General features: G+C 53.3%; 1 protein-coding gene across 1 annotated transcript; it reads left to right on the forward strand.

Moving 5' to 3' along the window:
• Positions 1-254: 254 nt before the first annotated feature.
• Positions 255-14,076, forward strand: RRP1 (ribosomal RNA processing 1; the record flags this gene model as incomplete). The annotated part of the gene is made up of 11 exons (XM_005880422.2): positions 255-312; positions 2,258-2,343; positions 4,130-4,191; positions 6,504-6,633; positions 6,740-6,804; positions 7,034-7,215; positions 10,342-10,418; positions 11,231-11,328; positions 11,572-11,591; positions 12,450-12,563; positions 13,554-14,076. Coding segments are annotated over 11 exons (1,125 nt in total), but the record flags the coding sequence as incomplete, so codon positions are not given.
• Positions 14,077-19,472: the final 5,396 nt, after the last annotated feature.

Consider the following 19,472-nt stretch of genomic DNA (forward strand, 5'->3'; position numbering starts at 1 on the left):
ATGACCAACCTCTGTTGCTCAGGGCTCAGCCGGATCATGAGGGCAGTGACTGCCCTGTTGCAAGGTTCTGCTGGCCCAGCTGTAGAGTGAAGCCCTTCGCAGCAGGGATGTAGCTTGCAGGCCTCACGCACACTGGGCTGAAGCAGCCAGTGAAGCCTGTCTCATGACGGGTGGACAGATGAGTGTGTTGCTTGTTGTTGTGAGGCCGCATTTCTTCAGGGGCTGAAGGAGTTTTTTGACTGTTTCCTGCACAGGAGGAACTAGGAAGGACCATCTCCCAGCTCGTCCATGCTTTTCAAACCACAGAGGCACGTGAGTATCCTTACCCCTTGGGAAGGCCAGAACCACCGAGTCTGGAGCTACCACACACACAAGCCTGGGTTCTAAGATCTAGAGCAAGAGAAGTCCGCATGGTAGCTGGTGTCTCCTGGTGCTTATGTGTGTCAATTTGTATTAACGCATTTACCTAAAATACACTCAGCTCAAAAATCTAAAGGGCTAATACCCTACATTTTTTTTATTTATTTATTTTAAATATATTTTTATTGATTTTAGATAGGAAAGGAGAAGGAAAGAGAGAGAGAAACATCAATGATGATAGAGAATCACTGATCAGCTGCCTCCTGCACGCCCCCTACTAGGGAACGAGCCCGCAACTCGGGCATGTGTCCTTGACCAGAATCGAACCCAGGACCCTTCAGTCCGCAGGCGGACGCTCTATCCACTGAGCCAAACCCGCTAGGGCAATACCCTATATTATAAAATTAAAGTGGCAAGCTGGTGTGGTGTTACCAAGCTGCTGCACTGACTCTCGTCTGATGGTTGTGAAGTTCCTCAGTGAGCTTTTTCTCTTCTGACCACGATCAGCAGTTCTCGACACTGCCGCTTGCACATGGGGGTCTCTGGGAGTCTTTAGAGTCTTGATGTCCAGACCCTGCTGTCCTTAAGTGGAGTTCTGAGGGCAGGGCCTAAGCACCAGCATTTGCCTCCCTCTGCTGCCCTAAGGGTGGCCAGGGCCGGGGAGCATCACTGGCATAGGCACTAGGACCATTGCTAGTGGTTTAGTTCAGACTTAAATAGGCAAAGGATCAAAATTTGCTGGAGGAGCGGGGCTGCGGCGTGCACAGAAATCACAGAAACTACTTTCTCAACTTGGCAGAGTCTAACTGCATTGGAGTCATTAGTGGAGGAGAATATCTACCTACTGTACTTTTTACCTTCTAAGAACCTGCAGAAGAGTCTGCTCAGCAAAAGGCAAAGTATAGAGTGTTCACCTAGTGACACTGGAATGAGTCAGTGAACGCAGGCCTGTCCATTGCTGAACCATCTGATCAGCTCTTTGCTGTTAGGGAAGCCTGTAACGGGAGATAAGAGATACCCTTTGTGTCCTGATGTCAGGGTGTGGGCAGGACTGGTTTCTCCTGAGGCCTCTTTCTTTGGCATGAAGATGCTGTCTTCTCCCTGTGTCCTCACGTGATTGCCCCTCCATGTCTGTGTCCTGATCGCATCTTGTAAGGACAGCAGTCTGATTGGATGAAGTCCCACACAGTGACCTAATTTTATCTTAACTACCTCTTTAAGGATCATATCTATAATAATAAAAGCGTACTATGCTAATTAGACCAGATGTCCGGATGAAGCTGGGGCTGCCAGGGACGTCCAGGTCCTGGGTGCCAGCGGGAAGCCGGTGCCGGCAGCCAGGGGAAGGAAGGCCTACTCTTGCACTAATTTCATGCACTGGGCCTCTAGTATTTAAATAAAGTCCTGTTTCTATGTATGGGGGTTAGAGCTTCAACACAGGTGTCTGAAGGGCACAGGTCAGCCCCTTGTACTCTTGCGTAGCCATTATCAGCAGGGTTTTGCATTTGATTGGTTAGTACGGCTAGTGGGCAAGTGGCGAGGTCCTGCACGAGTGTCAGGCAGAGCCTCAGCCCATTCACAGGGAGGCCAAGGGCCTGGGGAAGAAGTGGCCTGAGCAGCCTCCTTTCTTGCTGGTGGCTTTGCGTGCTCTTTGCACCTGTTCTTCGGAGAATGTGGCTGCCGCTCCGAGTTGTGGGTGAGCTCTGCTTTTCTTTCTGGGGTTCCTCACGGCTCCATTTCTAAGCCAGATTCACAGCTCAGCCAACTCAGACTGAGAATGGCAGAGGCTGGTTGCACACAACGCCCTGACCAGGTGTCTTCATATTCTGTCACTTTACTTCCCAGAGTGGCTTCCAGGTTCCTCCATGATTCTCCTGTGGCCTGTTTTCCTCCCCAGAGAACCTGTTCCTTCAGACCTTCTGGCAGACCATGAGTCGCGAGTGGACGGGCATAGACAGACTGCGCCTGGATAAGTTCTACATGGTGAGGAAGCAGCCTGCACCCCTCGGCTGGTCCCCTGCGGTGCCAGAGTGGCGGGGGGAGCAGGTGTGAGCACCCAGAGAGCTGGGGAGGGAGGGCTGCGGGTGCAGCATGGAGTGGTCTGGCCTTTGAGCCTCCCACCCCAACAGGGCAGAGCTAAAGGCTTCTGGTCAGTGCGGCCACCCTGACCACTGACCCATAGCCTGGTGGTCGCTCAGGGAGCCTAGGTCTTGTTCGGGGTGCACATGCCTAGGATTGTGCAGTACTTGACCCGTCTCTGAAGGTTGGCAAGTAGGCACAGAAAGCCTGGTGGTCGCTCAGGAGCCTAGTATTTTTCGGGGTGCACATGCCTAGGATTGTGCAGTTCTTGACCCGTCTCTGAAGGTTGGCAAGTAGGCACAGAATTCAGTCCTTGAAACACCGTACAGGCTTTCAGTTCAGAGGAGGAGGGTTACAGTTGCCCTCCTGGAGGGTTGTGGGGAGCCGTGAATGCCGGTGGAGCTGTGAGGCTCGTGCCCTCGGTGGAAGCCCTTGGGAGCCTGGGTGCCAGCACTGAAGTTGGCTTCTTCCAGGTGGGGGCAGCAGTACAGTTGTTGTTTGCAGGATCCCCTTTCCCCTCCTGTGAATTTAGGTTACTGATTTGCCTTTAGAAACAGCTCCCCACCCCCATCCTGTGTTGAACTATAGTGTTATTACTAAGTGGTGTTCACTGGGACTTGGGACAGTCCCCAGATGAGGGGACAGTGTTGCTGTCTGAGAGCGGGTGACCCACGGGGCACACTGAACAGGGCAGTGGCCGAGCCTCACTGAGGACGCGTCCCCTCAGGGCAGCAGTTCATGTGTGATTCTGTCACTCAGCTCAGCTCCGACTGGCTCAGGGTCATGTGGACGCCGCATGGCAGACACTGAAGTGTGGTCCCGGCAGAGAGCTGAGGAGGGAAAGAGGTTGGACACGAAGGCAACGGGCAGAGGAGCAGGGCAGGGCCAGGCTTTGCACTTTTACAAAATACAGGTTTATCAGGCGGGGGAGCTCTATGTGATCAGCACATAGGGCCTGAGGTGCAGTCGCTTCGCTAGGATGGATTCGGTTGCTTGTTGAGGCCCATTTCCCAGGTCCCCTTGTGACCATGTCTAGCAGCACAGCCCCCTTTTGATGGCACTGCAGGTAGGGAATGAGGTAGGACAGGCGTCCTGCTGCTGGGAGTGCTCTGTCCTGTCCTCTCACCTCTGACCACGACTGGACCCTCTGCGGGATGTGGGGTCAATATGCGGAAGGCAGGAAAACTGGGCCAGAAATGCTGTGAGCAATGCACTGGGGAACGGGGGGTTGTGGGGCAGGCATTGGGCTTGATTGAAATGCTGAGGTTTAAGGGGAGAGTTTACTGCATGGAGATCAGAAAGAAAGTAAACCTTTTGCTCTGTTGGGGGGAGATGTTCTCAGTTGCCGGACCCAGTTTTTACAGGGCCTCTGCCGCCTCTGGGCACCTGTGCTTCATTCCCGTCCTTACTCCTGAAGCAGGGCCCAGTCCACCTCCGCTGCTGTTCATGGTACCTCAGTTGCTCCCCAGGTCTCCTCTATAAGCCTGACTTCCTGGTGCGCTTGGAAAGTTGGGGCATCTCAGCCCTGGGCAGCAACACCTCTCCAGGGTTCTGAGGGCTTGGTGTTCTGTCCACCTACAGCTCTGGGGCCTGCTGTGTGTTTGGGGCTCGCAGACGACCACGGGCAGAGGGGCTGTCGGGGGAAGTCTGGGTTGCGCTACCACTAACGGAGCCTCCTTGTGTGCCACAGCTCATGCGGATGGTCCTGAAGGAGTCCTTGGCGGCCCTGAAAATGCGGGGATGGGAGGAAAGGTCAGTACTCACAGCACGTCCTGAGTCTGCTGCTTGCGGGCCAGTCCCGGTTTCTGTCCCTGGGGGTTTGGGTTCACGGGTTCTCTTTTAATTATTTGTCGTAAAGGAGACGTCAGCCTTCACATTAAAGAGTGACCTGATGGCACTTACAGTGAAGGTGTTTTAAAAATTATAGTTTGTGTGAGTTCATGTAAATGTTTGTTTTCAACCTTGATGGTAAGTTGTGAATTAGAATTGAGTTCTCACATAAAAAATATTGTGTGTTTGTGTTTAGCTCTTTTGTCAATGATCATTGCACAGGTTCTGGAAATACTTAATTTGTCCAGACTTCTCCCTTTGCCAGTAGCGCTGTGGTGGGGTAATCTGTGTCCTCTAACCTGCAAGGGGCCTCCATTCCTGCGGGCACGGGCAGAGCTGCTCTGCTGCAGTGGGCGGCCTGGGCTCTGCTGGGGCTCAGCTCTTCCCAGCCCCTCCTGGGACCGGGCAGGGCGGGTCCTGCCGCCTGGCCTGGAGCTGTGTGTCCAGCTGATGGGGAGCTGGTTTCTAACCTCGGGGGTGAGGGGCAGACAGAGCCACCACACAAAGTGGATTTCTGAATGTTCACATTAAAATTTTTAAAAATTAATTTAAAATTTGGTTTTTTTAGAATTGTTTTCTAATTTTGAGAGTGATATATGTTCAGTATAAGGAACTCAGAATTTATAAGGCATTAGAAAGCGATTTTAACTCCAACAGACACTTTTTAAGATGCTGCATTGTTTTGTGCACATGGTACGGAAGTGGTATTATTCACACATGACATTTGCAGACTGCTTTTTATTTTACTGAGGATGCACCAGAAACATCCTGCACGATTTTAGGACAGGGGTGGGGAAACACAGGAGGAAAGGGGCTTAGAAACAATGGCTTTTGAATTAATTTATAATTAAAAAGTGTACATAAAAGGAGTTAATTTCAAGTACGTGGATACTAAAACCAGTCCCCAGATGTTAGAATAGCTACTGAACCAGCGCCTTCAGCTTACAGCCCCAGGTATGCTAGGACTTTTTACCTTTGGAAAGCAGTTAGCAAAACCTTGGCCCTGCCCTCTTTTTCCCCATGTAAAAGAAGATCACCAGGAGCTGGACTATAGTTAGCTGATTTTTTTTGGTTTAGCGTCCTTGAGGGTGACTTTATGTTGGGGTAGGAGTCCTTTGGTTTTGAGTGGTGTCATCGCTAAGTCCCCATGGGGACCTTGAGGCCTGGGGTCTCACTCATTTCAGGACCTTGGGCTGTGGGTTCCCCGAAGTAGCTAGTGACTGAAGCGGAATCCAGTGTTAGAGGGACGGTTGACTTCAGTTAACTTCTTACTGGTTTGTTATTACGGAGGTGGTTTTGTCCTCGCTGTCACTAGTGGTTCAGTGCAGGGATCACGCTGAAGCACTTGGCCTCCCGTTACCTGGGTGACCGGTGCTGCTGGTGTGACCTCTACCCTTCCCTGTCCTGACACAGGCCTGGGTGACCGGTGCTGGTGTGACCTCTACCCTTCCCTGTCCTGACACAGTGTCTGGGACCAGTTTGTTTTGGGTAAGTGTTCATTAGCGTGATCAGCAGCCCTGGGAGGAGGCCTCCTGCACCTGCTCTGGCCTCAACTCCTTTTTCCCACGTTTCCTTCCCCAACTGGTGAAACCCTCCTGTTGCCAAACACCCAGGTCATCCGGGCAGCCCCTTAAAGAATGCCCATTTCCAGCTCAGGTGTAGAGATCTGTGTGTCACCACGTGCCCAGGATTTCAGACGCCTGTAGACCCTGAAGATTGGTCTCCGAGCTCTCTGACCTGGGAGCCCAGGCCTCTGGTCACTGAAACCAACGTGCCAGGGAGCGGTCTGTCGTGACCTTACGGGCCCTGTACTTGGTGAAGCAGCACCTGGGAGCAAGCTCATCCCGTCTGTGGCCTCCATCTCCTTCCTTGGCATTTGCTGTGTCCTGGTCTGCCTTCCTGAGCAGTTCCCAGCGAGGACAGCCGGGAGGGGTGCGAGACAGCAGGTGGTCCTAGCCTCCTGTCGCCCCAAGCCTCTCCCTGCACTCGGGACAGGGAGGGCCTGTGAGTGCTCACACATCTTGCACTTTGTAGCTGAGTTCAGTCAGGCCACATGTTGTGATGCTGGGAAGGTCACACGAATCGGTGATTGACAGGGTCCTTTGTCCTGGAGGACCGCGTGGGGTTGCAGGTTGGCGTGCTGGAGGGCCGGGTGTCTGCGTGACAAAGGGAGAGAACACCATGCCCTGGTGCCTGTCCCGGCTGCTGCTGTATGTGCTCCTTTCTTTCTTCAGACAGATTGAGCAGCTGTTGGAGCTGCTGACGACCGAGATCCTGCTCCCCGATAGCCAGGCCCCCAACGGGGTGAAGAGTCACTTCATCGAGATCTTCCTGGAGGAGCTGGCCAAAGTGGGCGCCAGTGAGGTGAGGGGGCGTGGGGGGGGTGGCAGTGGGCTGGACAGGGTGGGCAGCTGAGCTGGGTGTTGGTGAACGAAGGCCTGAGGCAGCTTCCGCTTCACTTCTCCTGCAGCTGACGGCAGACCAGAACCTCAAGTTCATCGAGCCCTTCTGCAGAATCGCTGCCCAGACTAAGGAGTAAGTGGCAGGGGCTCCCTCCTGCTGGTTCTTCTTTCGCACTGAGTTCTTCTGGGGGCTGTCTGGGGATTGCTGTTCCCTTTGGGGAAGCGGGTACGTGTTGTGTCCACATGACAAATCACCGGAGGGCCTAGTGGCCGGCGGTTCGGAGAGATGGTCACAGGAGTCAGCAGGTCTTTTCCTTGCGGGTCCCGCCTAACGCCTGCCTTCGTGCCTGCCTCCCGTTCAGCTCCCTGGTTCTACATAACATCAACCGAGGCATCTTTGAAGCGATTGTGGAACAGGCCCCGCTCGCCATTGAAGACCTAATGAATGAAATGGAGGAGGAGGAGGAGGAGGAGGAGGAGGAGGGGGAGATGTCAGAGGATGATGGGCAGGAACAGGGCGTGGCATCCAAGAAGCCACATGAAGGTGAGGCTTACAGTGTGTTCAGTACGACGTGTCTGTCCCTTCTGTGCCACCTGCCCTGGGCCTGTCTGGTCTCCTCATTTCTGCCTTTGCCCCCAAAGTCTGTTCTTGGCCCGATGGCCAACGTGTCCTTGAAAAACAGGCACCATGTCACTCACTCCCCTGGCTCTCGCTCCATGTGCGCCATCCTGACTCCCCCGGCGCTCTCTCTCCCACCGGTGTCCACCCTCTGTCACTCCAGGGGCCCTCCCCTCACCACCCTGCTTGAAGCGAAGCCTCCCAGCCCTTGCCTGCCTCCCTTGCTGTCTCACTTCCTGGCATAACCCGCTTCTAGTTACATAAATCACTGTTGATTGTCCCGGCCCATCTTTCCCACTGATGTCGACTCCACCGGGACAGGGAGCTCTGTTGATCATCGATGTAGTAGCCTGTGCCAGGATTTGGTCCTTTTTAAGGCCGAATGGTGTTCCATTGTGTGCATGGACCACATGTTGCTTATCCAGTCATCTGTAGATGGACACTGATTCCTTCCAGGTTTTATCTGTTGTGAACATGGGTGTACAGTGTAGCTTTTTTGTTCTAATGAAGTTGAATGTTTTGTTACTAAACTTTATTTTTGATATTTTAATTGTAGCCTAGTCTAAAAATCATAGGTTGCTGGGAAAAGATGCACATTGTGTTTATCTGCAAGCATTAGAAAGTTAGGGGTATTTTCTTCCAATAGTATTGCTGTAGTTTCTTTTTTCATGGTATTACTAAAAGTTGCTATTAAAAATCTATCTACCATTAACTTAAGACAACTCTGCCAATTGAAATTGTTTCATGGTACTTTATTTAGCGGGCTTTCCATTTTCACTCCTCAATGGATGTATACATTTCTCATATGCTTCTTCACTCATTAGTTCTCTGGTTCTGAAGGCTTACTCAGTGTCATTTTGATCACCCAACCATCTTCTTTTTTTTTTAAATATTTTTTTTATTGATTTTTTACAGAGAGGAAGAGAGAGAGATAGAGAGTTAGAAACATCGATGAGAGAGAAACATCGATCAGCTGCCTCCTGCACATCTCCTACTGGGGATGTGCCCGCAACCCAGGTATATGCCCTTGACCGGAATCGAACCTGGGACCTTTCAGTCCACAGACCGACGCTCTATCCACTGAGCCAAACCGGTTTCGGCCCCAACTATCTTCATAACAAGATTTGTTGACAAGTCCTGGATTTTCTGCAAGAGCTTCTTTAATTTCAGTTACTTCTGATGGAGGAGAATAGAGGTCACTAGCAGCTTTCACACTTTCCAAAGCACCACACTCATCTTTTTTATTTTCTTTATTTTTAAAATAAATTATTGATTTGGGGCAGGGGGGGCGGCGAAAGGGAGTGAGAGAAACATGGATTTGTTGTTTCACTTATGTATACATTCATTGGTTGCTTCTTGAATGTGTCCTGACTGGGGATCAAACCCTCAACCTTATCGGGACGATGCTCTAACCAACTGAGCTCCCTGGCCAGGAACAAACTCATCTTGCTTGTTCAGTTTTGTCCTGACTTCAGGCAGACTGCAGTAAACAACCTTTCCCAAAGCTTCCCGTACAAAATGGCTGTTTCCCATTGTGTCCGTACCCTTTTCTGTCGTTATCCATTCACGTTTCTCTGAATTCACCCACCAGCATCAGATTGGGGCGGGCCTACAGTGTGTTTCCTTCAAACCCTGCTTTCAATTATTTTGGGTTTATACCCAAAAGTGGGATCACTGGATCATATGGTAATTCTACTTTTAATTTTTTGAGAAACCACTGTACTTTTTCCACAGTTGCTGCACCATTTTACATTCCCACCAACAGTGCACACGGGTTCACATTTCTCCACATCCTCGCCAACACTTGTCATTTTCTGGGTTTTTTTGATAGCCGTCCTCATGGGTGTGAGGTGTATCTGGTTGTGGTTTGAGTTGCATTTCCCTAATGATTAGTGATGTTGAGCATCCTTTTATGTGCTAGTTGGCCATTTGTATGTCTTTGGAGAAGAGTCTATTCAAGTCCTTTATCCACTCTTCACTGGATTGTTTTGTTGAATTTTAGGAGTCCTCTATATATTCAGGATACTAGCCCCTTACGAGATGTGTGATTTGGAGATAGCTTCTCCCATTCTGAGTTGTTTTTACTCTATCGATAGTCTCTTTTGATGCACAGCATTTAAAAATTTTCATTAAGTCCATTTTGTCTATATTTTCTCTTGTTACCTGTGCCTTTTGTGTAACATCCAAGAACTCAGTGCCACATCTAATGCTGGGAAGCTTTTGTCCTATTTTTTTCTAGGAGCTTTATTAGTTTAGGTTTATATGCAGGTCGTGGGTCATTAGAGCTAATTTTTGTATGTGGTGTTAGGGAAGACCCGGCTTCTCTCTTTCGCTTGTGATGGCCAACTTTCTGGCACCATTCCCTGAAGAGACTGTCCTTCCCCACTGACAGGTCCTGGCGCCCTTGTGGAAGGTCATTTGACCATAAATTAGGGGTTAACGTCTCCCTCCCCTTGGCTTTCTTGTTAGTCAGCACCCCCCCCCACCACCACCTCCAGCACGTTCTCTGGCATCCTGCGTCTCACCTGTCCCTCCCTTTCTCTCTCACTCTAAGCACCTGAGTGGCCCTGGCCCAGGCAGACCCAGGAGTCTCCTGACTGGTCTGCCCGTGCCCACCTGTGCCTGCTTGCCGCCTCGCTGTCCTCATCTGCCACACACACCTGCCCACATGGCCACCTGTGGTCCAGCAGTTTTCTCTGTAGGCAGTGACGTGAAAGCCCCAAATGACTGAAACATCGTCTCCACAGGCCCGCCCTGTGGCTGGACCAGCTGCCCTTCTCCCTCGCGTCCAGAGTCTGGCACCACATGTACCTAAGGCGCCACTCATAATTCCCTCTTCATTTCCCTCCTCAAGGACCGGTCAGGCCTTCACCTCCTCTGGGGTGTCTCCCTTGTTTCCAGGCTGCGGTGGCCCCACTTCCCTCAGCGTGAGGCTGTCGGGGTCCCCCTGTCTCGTGCTGTGGGCTCCCACAGCCTACACCTTGCACTCTGGGCCCTGGCAAAGAGGGCTGGTTCCCAGTTGTTTGAGTTGATGCAGCTCTTTCATCCTAGGCTCCTGTGGGGCTCACCCTGGCCTGGGTGAGGAGCAGGGCGAGGACGATGAGGACAGCACGGGCGCCGTCCTTCAGGTGCGTGGCCTGGGCTCGTGGGCTGAGCTCAGCCTCTCTCCTCGGCTTTATAGCCGACTGTGGGAGCTGGCAGAGCTGGAGTGGGGGAGGCGTCAGGGACGGGGAGGGCAGCCGTTGGCTGAGACTTGGGGGGCCCTGCGTCTGCCAGAGCACAAGTCCTTGAAAACGGGGTTGGGGGCTGGGCACCTGGAGACGGGGTTCAGAGGCTTCACCGTACATCAGCTGCCCAGCCCCAGGACTGCCCACCGCCTCCTAGGGCGCTGGGGCCACTGAGGACCTATGATTCCAGGTGCATTGGGAACGTGGGATACTTACAACTTTTCAGTATTGATTACTTGAGAAATTAGTCAGATTTTAGATACCTTGATTTAAATAAAATTTATCAAAATTAATTTTCCTTGTTTTCATGTGGCTACCAGAGGATTTAAATTTATAGAGAGGCTTCCCTTTTTTGGGGGGGCACTGTCCTGGAGTGAGCTGTACACAGTCACCTTTGCTGAGGGGACAGCAGGTGTGTCCTGTGGGCCAGGTGCTTCTCTCTACTTGCTCACATTCTGGCAGCACCTGGCAGTGACCGACTCTTTGTCCCCATGGTGTCTCTTTGTGAAACAGTTTGACTATGAGGCTGTTGCTAACAAGCTGTTCTTTTTTGCGGGGGGGCACTGTCCTGGAGTGAGCTGTACACAGTCACCTTTGCTGAGGGGACAGCAGGTGTGTCCTGTGGGCCAGGTGCTTCTCTCTACTTGCTCACATTCTGGCAGCACCTGGCAGTGACCGACTCTTTGTCCCCATGGTGTCTCTTTGTGAAACAGTTTGACTATGAGGCTGTTGCTAACAAGCTGTTTGAAATGGCCAGTCACCAGAGCACCCCTTCTCAGAACAGGAAGCGTCTCTACAAAGTGATCCGAAAGTAAGTGTTTCTGTTCTTCCCACTGCCCTGGGGTTGCCCCTTCCCTCTCGGGCGGCCTCAGCTAGCGGGCAAGGGGGCAGGACTCCGCTTCAGAGTTGAGGTAGCGAGGGGCCTCACCGAGGGCCACCATGCTGCCCGCACAGGAGGCAGGAGGCTGGAGGTTGTGGGGTGCCTTCTCTGTTCCGCCTCCTTCCTCCTCTGGGAGCCACAGCCATGGGGAGTGACTGTCTCTTGTTCTTGCAGGTTGCAGAACCTCGCTGAAGGTGAGCACTGAGACCGGCCCCGGGGAGAAGGCATCTGTCCCCTTCTCTCAGGAGAGCGTGGGAGCTCGTAGGTTCACCCTCGCAGCATGAATAGTCTGCACAGAGGGGTCTGGGGTTCTGCAGCTCATCTTAGGTCAGTGCTGGGCCTGGGGCAGCGTGGGGCCCAGGAACCTGCATTTCTAGTAAGTTCCCAGCATGCTAAGACTGCCGGTCTGCAGCAGACCTCTCCACGTCCTGGTGTGTGGCTGATGGAACTGGTACGGTTTATTCTGCAGACAGTTTTCTGGAAGGTTTTTGATTGGAGATGTAGCATTTTCCCCGCCAACATTTCATTATAAAAATGTTTACACACATAGCAGAGTTGAAAGGATTTTATCGTGAAGGCCTGCATATCCGCCACCTGGATTCTGTCATCATCATTTCACTGTCCTTGTCCTATCACGAATCTGCCCACTGAGCCCTCCCTCCCTCACCCTTAAATACCTCATGCCCGTTATGAATTAAAGTCCAGTGTTTCTTAGGTGAGATTTACATCCAGTGAAAGGCATGAATACTGTGCACCTGTGGGCTTTGACTGGTGCAGAGCCTTTCATCCAGCTGTGGAACATCATTGCCCAGGAGGCTCTCCCGAGCCCCTCCCGGCATAAGCGTTTTAAAGAAGTAGGCCTGGCATCCTATGTGCTCCAAGAACGGGCTCTTTCCCATGGTGCCGACTAGGGTTTCGGGCTGGCTGAGCTGTGGCGGGCGTGGAGCAGGGCCTCCTGGCACAAGCTTGGGGAGGGGCTGCTTGCTGGGTCATATGGAGCAGACTGAACAGGCCTGCCCTCGGCCCTGACCTCTGTCTGCCTTGGTCCTCAGGCCTCTTCCCTGAGGAGGACGTCCCAGAAGAAGCCTACAGGGGACTGCAAGAAGGAAGGAAGGGGAGGAAGGCCAAGAAGCGTTTGCCCAAATCCCAGCTGCAGAACGAGACAGGTAGGACTAGTGCCCACTGATGGTGGAGGGGCCTACCCACCTGTTGTAATGGGAACACTCCTGCCTGCCCTGGCTGCCCCAGCACCATGAGTGCCCTGGACCAGATGCCCTGCAGCAGCAGGCTGCCCGGTGCAGCCGGGACTCGGCTTGTCTGGCTTCTGGGCCACTTGCCATCTTCCCCCCTCTCCTTGTCTGCAGTTCCAGTCTGTGCTGCTGCTTCCTGATCCTTCTTCATCTTTGATCCGTGTGCATCTGTGGGTTCTGACCCACCCACTCCTCATCCTCAGTGTCTGCCCGAGACCAGTTCGCCTCACCGCTCTCCTTGATTCTAGAGGCTTTCCTTCCCCTGCCTCCTCCCTCCTCCTCAGCTGTCCACACAATTGTGGTGAGAATTCGACAGCCTCACTAAGGACGACTCTGCTACTGTCACCCAGGCCACGCGCCCACTGCAGACCACCAGGCATGGGGCTGCCTGTTGCAGTGAAATGGGCTGTGCCCTTTGAAGTGTCCCTCGATTCACCACTGCTCTGCCCAGGGCCCCGCCGTTCATATGTTTCACACCTGGGCCTTGCGGCAGGCACAGGGCCCACTCGAGCACCTACTCCAGCAGCCCCCAAATGCCATCTCATGGCTCTGGTGCACCAGGTTGAGTCCCTGTTCCCGGCCCTGCTTCTGAGCCTGTCCCTTCTGACCAGCATCACCTCCAGCCCCAGTGCACTGAGCCTCGGCCCGTCCGCACCTCTGTCATGTCTTTGCCTTGATCCTGTGCTCACTGCTCTTTCTGAGGCTGCCTCTCTGATATCAGGAGCCAGCATGTCCGCACTTGTGCAGGGCCCTGGCTGCTGGTGCGTGTCTGCTCCTGAGGCTGTCGGTGCTTCTGTGCCAGGTGCTCTCGTGTTCTCTGCTGCCCTGGGCTGGCACCTTCGGTCACCATTGAAGTGGAGTAGCCCAGGCCTTCACGCACCTCATTATGTGGCCTTGCTGTTTCAGGGAGAAATGAACGGGAGGACCCACGTGCAGACCTGAGTTCCAGATTAGAGAGAAAGAGGCAGCGTCAGGGTCCAGGGGCTGACCCCACTGCGCCCCAGGAACAGCCCGGGGGCCGTGGCGGGAGAGGAGCACGCAAGAGGCGGCGGCAGCCTCAGGCAGGGGCCAGAGCAAAGGTGCCTGGGTGCCAGGAGCCAGACATGAAAAAGAAGTGGACACGGAAGAGCAAGAAATGACGTGGCCAGGCCAGCCCTGGCAGGACAGCACTGTCTCTGCCACTCTCCCAGTCTGCGCTGTGTTGAATGAGCGAACAGGACAGGTGGGCCATGCTCCCAAGACTCGGGACATGGTCTGAAGGTCAGCACTAGCTGATGTTGGCTCTCACTCAGCCATGCCCCAGAGAGCGCTGCTGCTGTGCTGACCCCAGTCAGGCAGGACCCCACAAACAACCCTCCCTGGCAGGGCAGGGGACTAGCCATGCAGCGGGCGGCTGTAAATAAAATGCTACACATTCTTAGAAATGGGAGTCCTGCCCTGTGTGCTCACGCTGGAAGGTTTCTGGTGGGGTGAAATGACAGGTGCCGGCTCTTGAATAGTGTTTATATTTTACTAGAGGCCCAGTGCACAGATTCGTGAACCGGTGGGGTCCCTCGGCGTAGCCTGTGGGGGATCAGGGGATCGGGCCGAAACCGGCAGTCCAATGCCGCCTGCCACTCTTGGCCCCGCTATGCCTGCCACCACCATTGCTCGGTAGGCTTGCGGCTGCTCTGCTGAGGTCTCCGGGCTGCAGCAGCCAGCCGTGAGCCCTGTGTCTGGCATCCATTGGTCAGCTGAGTGGCACTCCCACTGTGGGAGTGCACTGACCACCAGGGGGCAGCTCCTGCTTCGAGCGTCTGTCCCCTGGTAGTCAGTGCGCATCACAGCGACCCAACCCGTCATTCGGTTGTTTGGTCGCTTAGGCTTTTATATATATAGATACCCATTTTTGTGGGTAAGACGATTTATACATTTCTCAAAATCTGCAAGAGGATGCCAAGTGCTGGCAGTGGGTTTCTGGACACGCTGTTACTCTCCATGTTATAGACTTGGGGTTGATGTGCCTGAGGCAGGAAGAGCAGTTCCTCTGCCCACCTTCGTCTCTGTGACTCGGAGGTAGAACCTGATCTGGCAGCCAGTGGGCAGACCTGCCTGTCCTTCCTTCCTTCCTTCCTTCCTTCCTTCCTTCCTTCCTTCCTTCCTTCCTTCCTTCCTTTCCTTCTTTCCTTCCTTCCTTCCTTCTTTCCTTCTTTCTTTTTTATTTTTTTTATTTTTATTGATTTGAGAGAGGGGAAGGTAGAGGGAGAGAGAAACATCGATGAGAAAGAACCATCAATCACCTGCCTCCTGCACACCCCCTACTGGGGATTGAGTCCACAACCCAGGCATGTGCCCTGACCCGGAATCTAGCTGATAACCTCTGGGTGCGTGGGACAACACTCAACCAACAGACACACTGGCCAGAGCCGTTCCCCATACTTCCCTTCAGCGCCTTCAGATTGTCCCAGAGGGCCATCCAGAAGGGTCTGAGCGGCTGTATGTTTGCTGGACCCTGACCAGAGTACCGTGAGAGGAACCTACTGGGATGGTTTGTGCTTTGACAAGCCCTGGCTCCTGAATACCAATTAGAGGGGAAATAAGGATGTGAAATAGTGCTGCGTGGCTCCCGGTGGCCTCCGGGCAGTGCTACAGCCATCGCCGCAGACGTGGCAGGTGGGCACTATACTGGGTTTACTCATCCTGCGTTCCACTGGCATCCAGGCCAATGGGCCACTACTGGGCCAAGGCGTGTGGGTGAGCCCAGCAAGAGGACCGCCTTGGGGAAGACCCACCGAGGCTTGAACTGAACCCCAATTTCCAAAGCCCTGCTGCATGAGCACATCGTCCACCCAGGGGGAGCCAGGGCCATGTGCATCCCCTTCCATTTTAGCTGCTGGGCAGCTGAGGCTGGCTAGGGGAACAGGTTTAGGGGACAGGAAGAGGCAGCCAAGGCAGTCAGTGCACAGTTCCCTTTCCCCAAAGAGACTCACAATTTTGTTGTTTCTGTTGAAATTCCTTTGGTCAAAGTAAAGGAACAGTGCAGCCGGAGTTGCTCAGTGTTGAGTGTCCACGCTGGCACCAAGAGGATTTCCGGGCGGGGCACATGCCCAGGTTGCAGGCTTGATCCCTAGTAGGGGGCGTGCAGGAGGCAGCTGTTCTGTTTCTCTATCATTGATGTTTCTACCTCCCTTCTCCCTCTCCCTCTCTCTCTCAATATCAATAAAAACATTAAAAAAGAGAAAAAAGTAAGGGAACCAGCCATACTATAGAGATTTCTGGGGGTATATCTGATAGCAGGTCCTACCTTGCTGCATCATCACCATGGTTTGTTACTGTCCCCCCGAGAATTTCCAACACTGTGCTCCTGACATAATGGCAATTTCCAAAGCCCTGCTGCATGAGCACATCGTCCACCCAGGGGGAGCCAGGGCCATGTGCATCCCCTTCCATTCTAGCTGCTGGGCAGCTGAGGCTGGCTAGGGGAACAGGGGACAGGAAGAGGCAGCCAAGGCAGGCATCAGTGCACAGTTCCCTTTCCCCAAAGAGACTCACAATTTTGTTGTTTCTGTTGAAATTCCTTTGGTCAAAGTAAAGGAACAGTGCAGCCGGAGTTGCTCAGTGTTGAGTGTCCACGCTGGCACCAAGAGGATTTCCGGGCGGGGCACATGCCCAGGTTGCAGGCTTGATCCCTAGTAGGGGGCGTGCAGGAGGCAGCTGTTCTGTTTCTCTATCATTGATGTTTCTACCTCCCTTCTCCCTCTCCCTCTCTAAATATCAATAAAAACATTAAAAAGAGAAAAAAGTAAGGGAACCAGCCATACTATAGAGATTTCTGGGGGTATATCTGATAGCAGGTCCTACCTTGCTGCATCATCACCATGGTTTGTTACTGTCCCCCCGAGAATTTCCAACACTGTGCCTCTCAATATCAATAAAAACATTAAAAAAGAGAAAAAAGTAAGGGAACCAGCCATACTATAGAGATTTCTGGGGGTATATCTGATAGCAGGTCCTACCTTGCTGCATCATCACCATGGTTTGTTACTGTCCCCCCGAGAATTTCCAACACTGTGCTCCTGACATAATGGCATCCCTGTTAGAGTGCCAGCGGCTGCTGATGGACAATGGGCACTTGTCCCCGTCAGGAAATGTTCTCATTGGGCAAAGTGGTGAAACCCTGAGAGGAAGTTGAATGTGACCACCAACCACTGTCCCCCAGGGAAGCTTGTGTTCAGAAGTTGGCATTGATTTTATTTCCTGTTCTTTTAAAAATGCCTTCTTGAGAAATCACTTACATACCATGCAGTTCCCCCACCCACAGTGGACAGGTCAGTGATTTTCAGTGTATTCAGAGTCACCACAGTCAATTTTAGGACATTTTCACCCCAAAGGACATCTGTAGCTGTCACCCTCCCAGTCCCTGGCGACCACTGAGCTTTCTGTCTACAGATTCCCTGATTGGACTTTGAAATAATTGGGGTCGTACAGTGTAGTGTTCTGTGTCTGGCTTCCTTCACTCAGCACGTTTTCAGCATTCGTCCACGTGGCATGTGTCAGATCTCATTTCCCCAGTGGCTGGATGACATTCCATTGTGGAGATGGGCCACGCGTTTGTTTATTCATTTGTCCACAGGGATTGCCCCTCATCCTTTCCCTGCCCCTGGTTACTGGGAATAACGCCGCTGCGAGCGCTCGCGCACAGGTTTCTGTGTGGTCTTGCTGCGTGTCTCGCTGTGTTTCTAGGAGTGGAGTTGCTGGGCCAGGAGGTAGGAGGTGACCATGTTTAGTGTGAAGAAATGCCAGACTGTCACATGGCCACACCAGTTTATGTTCCCACCCTGGGGTTGGGGATCCCTCTCCAGGTGTGACCTGCTCATGGGCGCAGCCTCACGTGAGCACTTGCTGGTGCCCCTTAACCTGTAAGCCTGTGGCGTGGCCGCCACAGGACACAGCTGGCCAGAGCCCTGGTGGTCCAGCAGAGCCCTCTGCTCGCCCACAGGGGTCACCCCTGTGTAGGGATGCACACTGAGGAGGCCCGCCCCTGGCTCCTCCCATCTCTGCCCCAACCTGGTCCCTCTTAGGACCCCATGAGGTGACTCTTCTCAGGAGACTTGGCTCAACCAAGTGTGTGACCTTGGGCCTGCAACCACTCTGAATCTTCACTTACCAGTAAAATGGGAATAATGGGGCTGTGATGAGGGTTGAGTTGCTTTCCTTTTTGAAACTATCTCAAACTCACAGGAAAGTTGCAAGTACAGAGAGCTTCCCACCCCTCCCCCAACTGTTTGAGAGTGTGTGCTGCCTTGATGTGCATCACCCCAAAGACTTTAGGGTGTTTCCTACCACAATGACATATTGTTAACCACAGAACCGCCATCAAGTCAGAATAGCACAAGCCCCTCCTTGACGCTTCACCCACAGGCCTGTTCAGGGGCCCTTTTCGGCCAGTCCTTCCTCTCCTAGGAGTGGGTCTCCTGTCTTTAGTCCCCGCCATCTGGACCAGTTCCTCTGTCTTTGACATTTGAGACCAGATAGCGGTTCCATCTCAGGCCATGATGCAGCACCCCCTGCTGTGGGCCTCTGAAGGTACCCTTGTCTGCACGCGAGGACTCCTCTTGGCCAGGGGCACAACAAAGTGATGAGGGCCCCGGGTCCTGCCTGGGCTGCGTCCTGCAGAGGGTCTTGGGGAAGTGGTAGAGTGGTGGTTTGGGGTAGTTTCTCATCAGTTTTTCATTTAGTCATTGACCTACATCATGGCTGTGGTTTCTTGTTTCTTCAGTGGGTTACAATCCATTACTGTCACTACTTGACTACTCGGGTTGTACCAGTTTGGCCATGGGAGACTTCAGGTTGGCTCTGTTTCTGTAAGCCCTGAGCATTCCTTGCTTTTATTAGGGTAAGAAGCTCAGGCCCATCTAGACTCCAGTCTGGAGCCAGGCTGACCACTTTGATTCCACAGGGAGCAGCTGGACCCCGGCTACATGGGAGGGGGGTCTCATTAGAGAGGGGCGGGGAGGTGGGGAAGGTCCTGTGTGCTGGGAAGGGAGTGAACCAGGTGGTTTTGGACCCGACCCCCAGTAGTTGGTTGGAGGGTGGAACTGGGGACAGTCCTGCCAGCAGCCCCAGTTTGGGTACTCAGACCAATGTTTTGGGGAGCGCCAACTTTTTCACAAACTGCCTTACAAAAATAGCCTCTTAATTACTTAGGACCAGGCAGCAGGAGACTGTCCCCTCATCCTTGGCTGGAAGTTAAATGGCAGCAAGACTCAAGACCCAGCCTCCAGGTGGTCCAAGTTGAGGCCTGGATTATGGAGGCAGCAGGGGAGGGGCAGATAAAGGAGAGACACCGCTCCCCATTCAGTGCCCTGCGCCAGCTGGAGGAGGAGGTGCCCTCGTGGGAATCCATGTCAGGTGGCCAGCTTCAGCCCGAGTGCAAGGACCCAGGCAGGGGGCCCAGTGCCATCTGAGTCCTCCAGGTCCCAGCCCGCAGTCCGGAAGGACCAGTTAAATCTCCGATGGGAACCTTGCCCAGTGGACTTTCATACTGCGAAAAGAACAGGCCAGTCAGCTGACCTGCTGGGTCAGGCTTGGCGACTAGATTGTAATGGGCCACTTGGCCTGTAAACCGGGCCGGATGTATTTCCCACACTGGCTTGGCTGGAAGAGCTGTATCCGGAGGTGCCACGTCCCCTCCCGCAGCAGCGTCGGGGGAGTTCGGAGGGTTCCCTCTGAGATCCGGCCTCTGGCGCTAGGGTTTCATTTGGCACCGGCTCCTGAGCTGTTTCTTTGCCTTGAGCTGGCTGGTGACTAGCCAGGCATGTCCACTCAGGTTGTGTTGCAGATTGT

Source organism: Myotis brandtii, unplaced genomic scaffold (genome assembly GCF_000412655.1).
Source record: "Myotis brandtii unplaced genomic scaffold, ASM41265v1 scaffold638, whole genome shotgun sequence".
Classification (NCBI taxonomy): domain Eukaryota; kingdom Metazoa; phylum Chordata; class Mammalia; order Chiroptera; family Vespertilionidae; genus Myotis; species Myotis brandtii.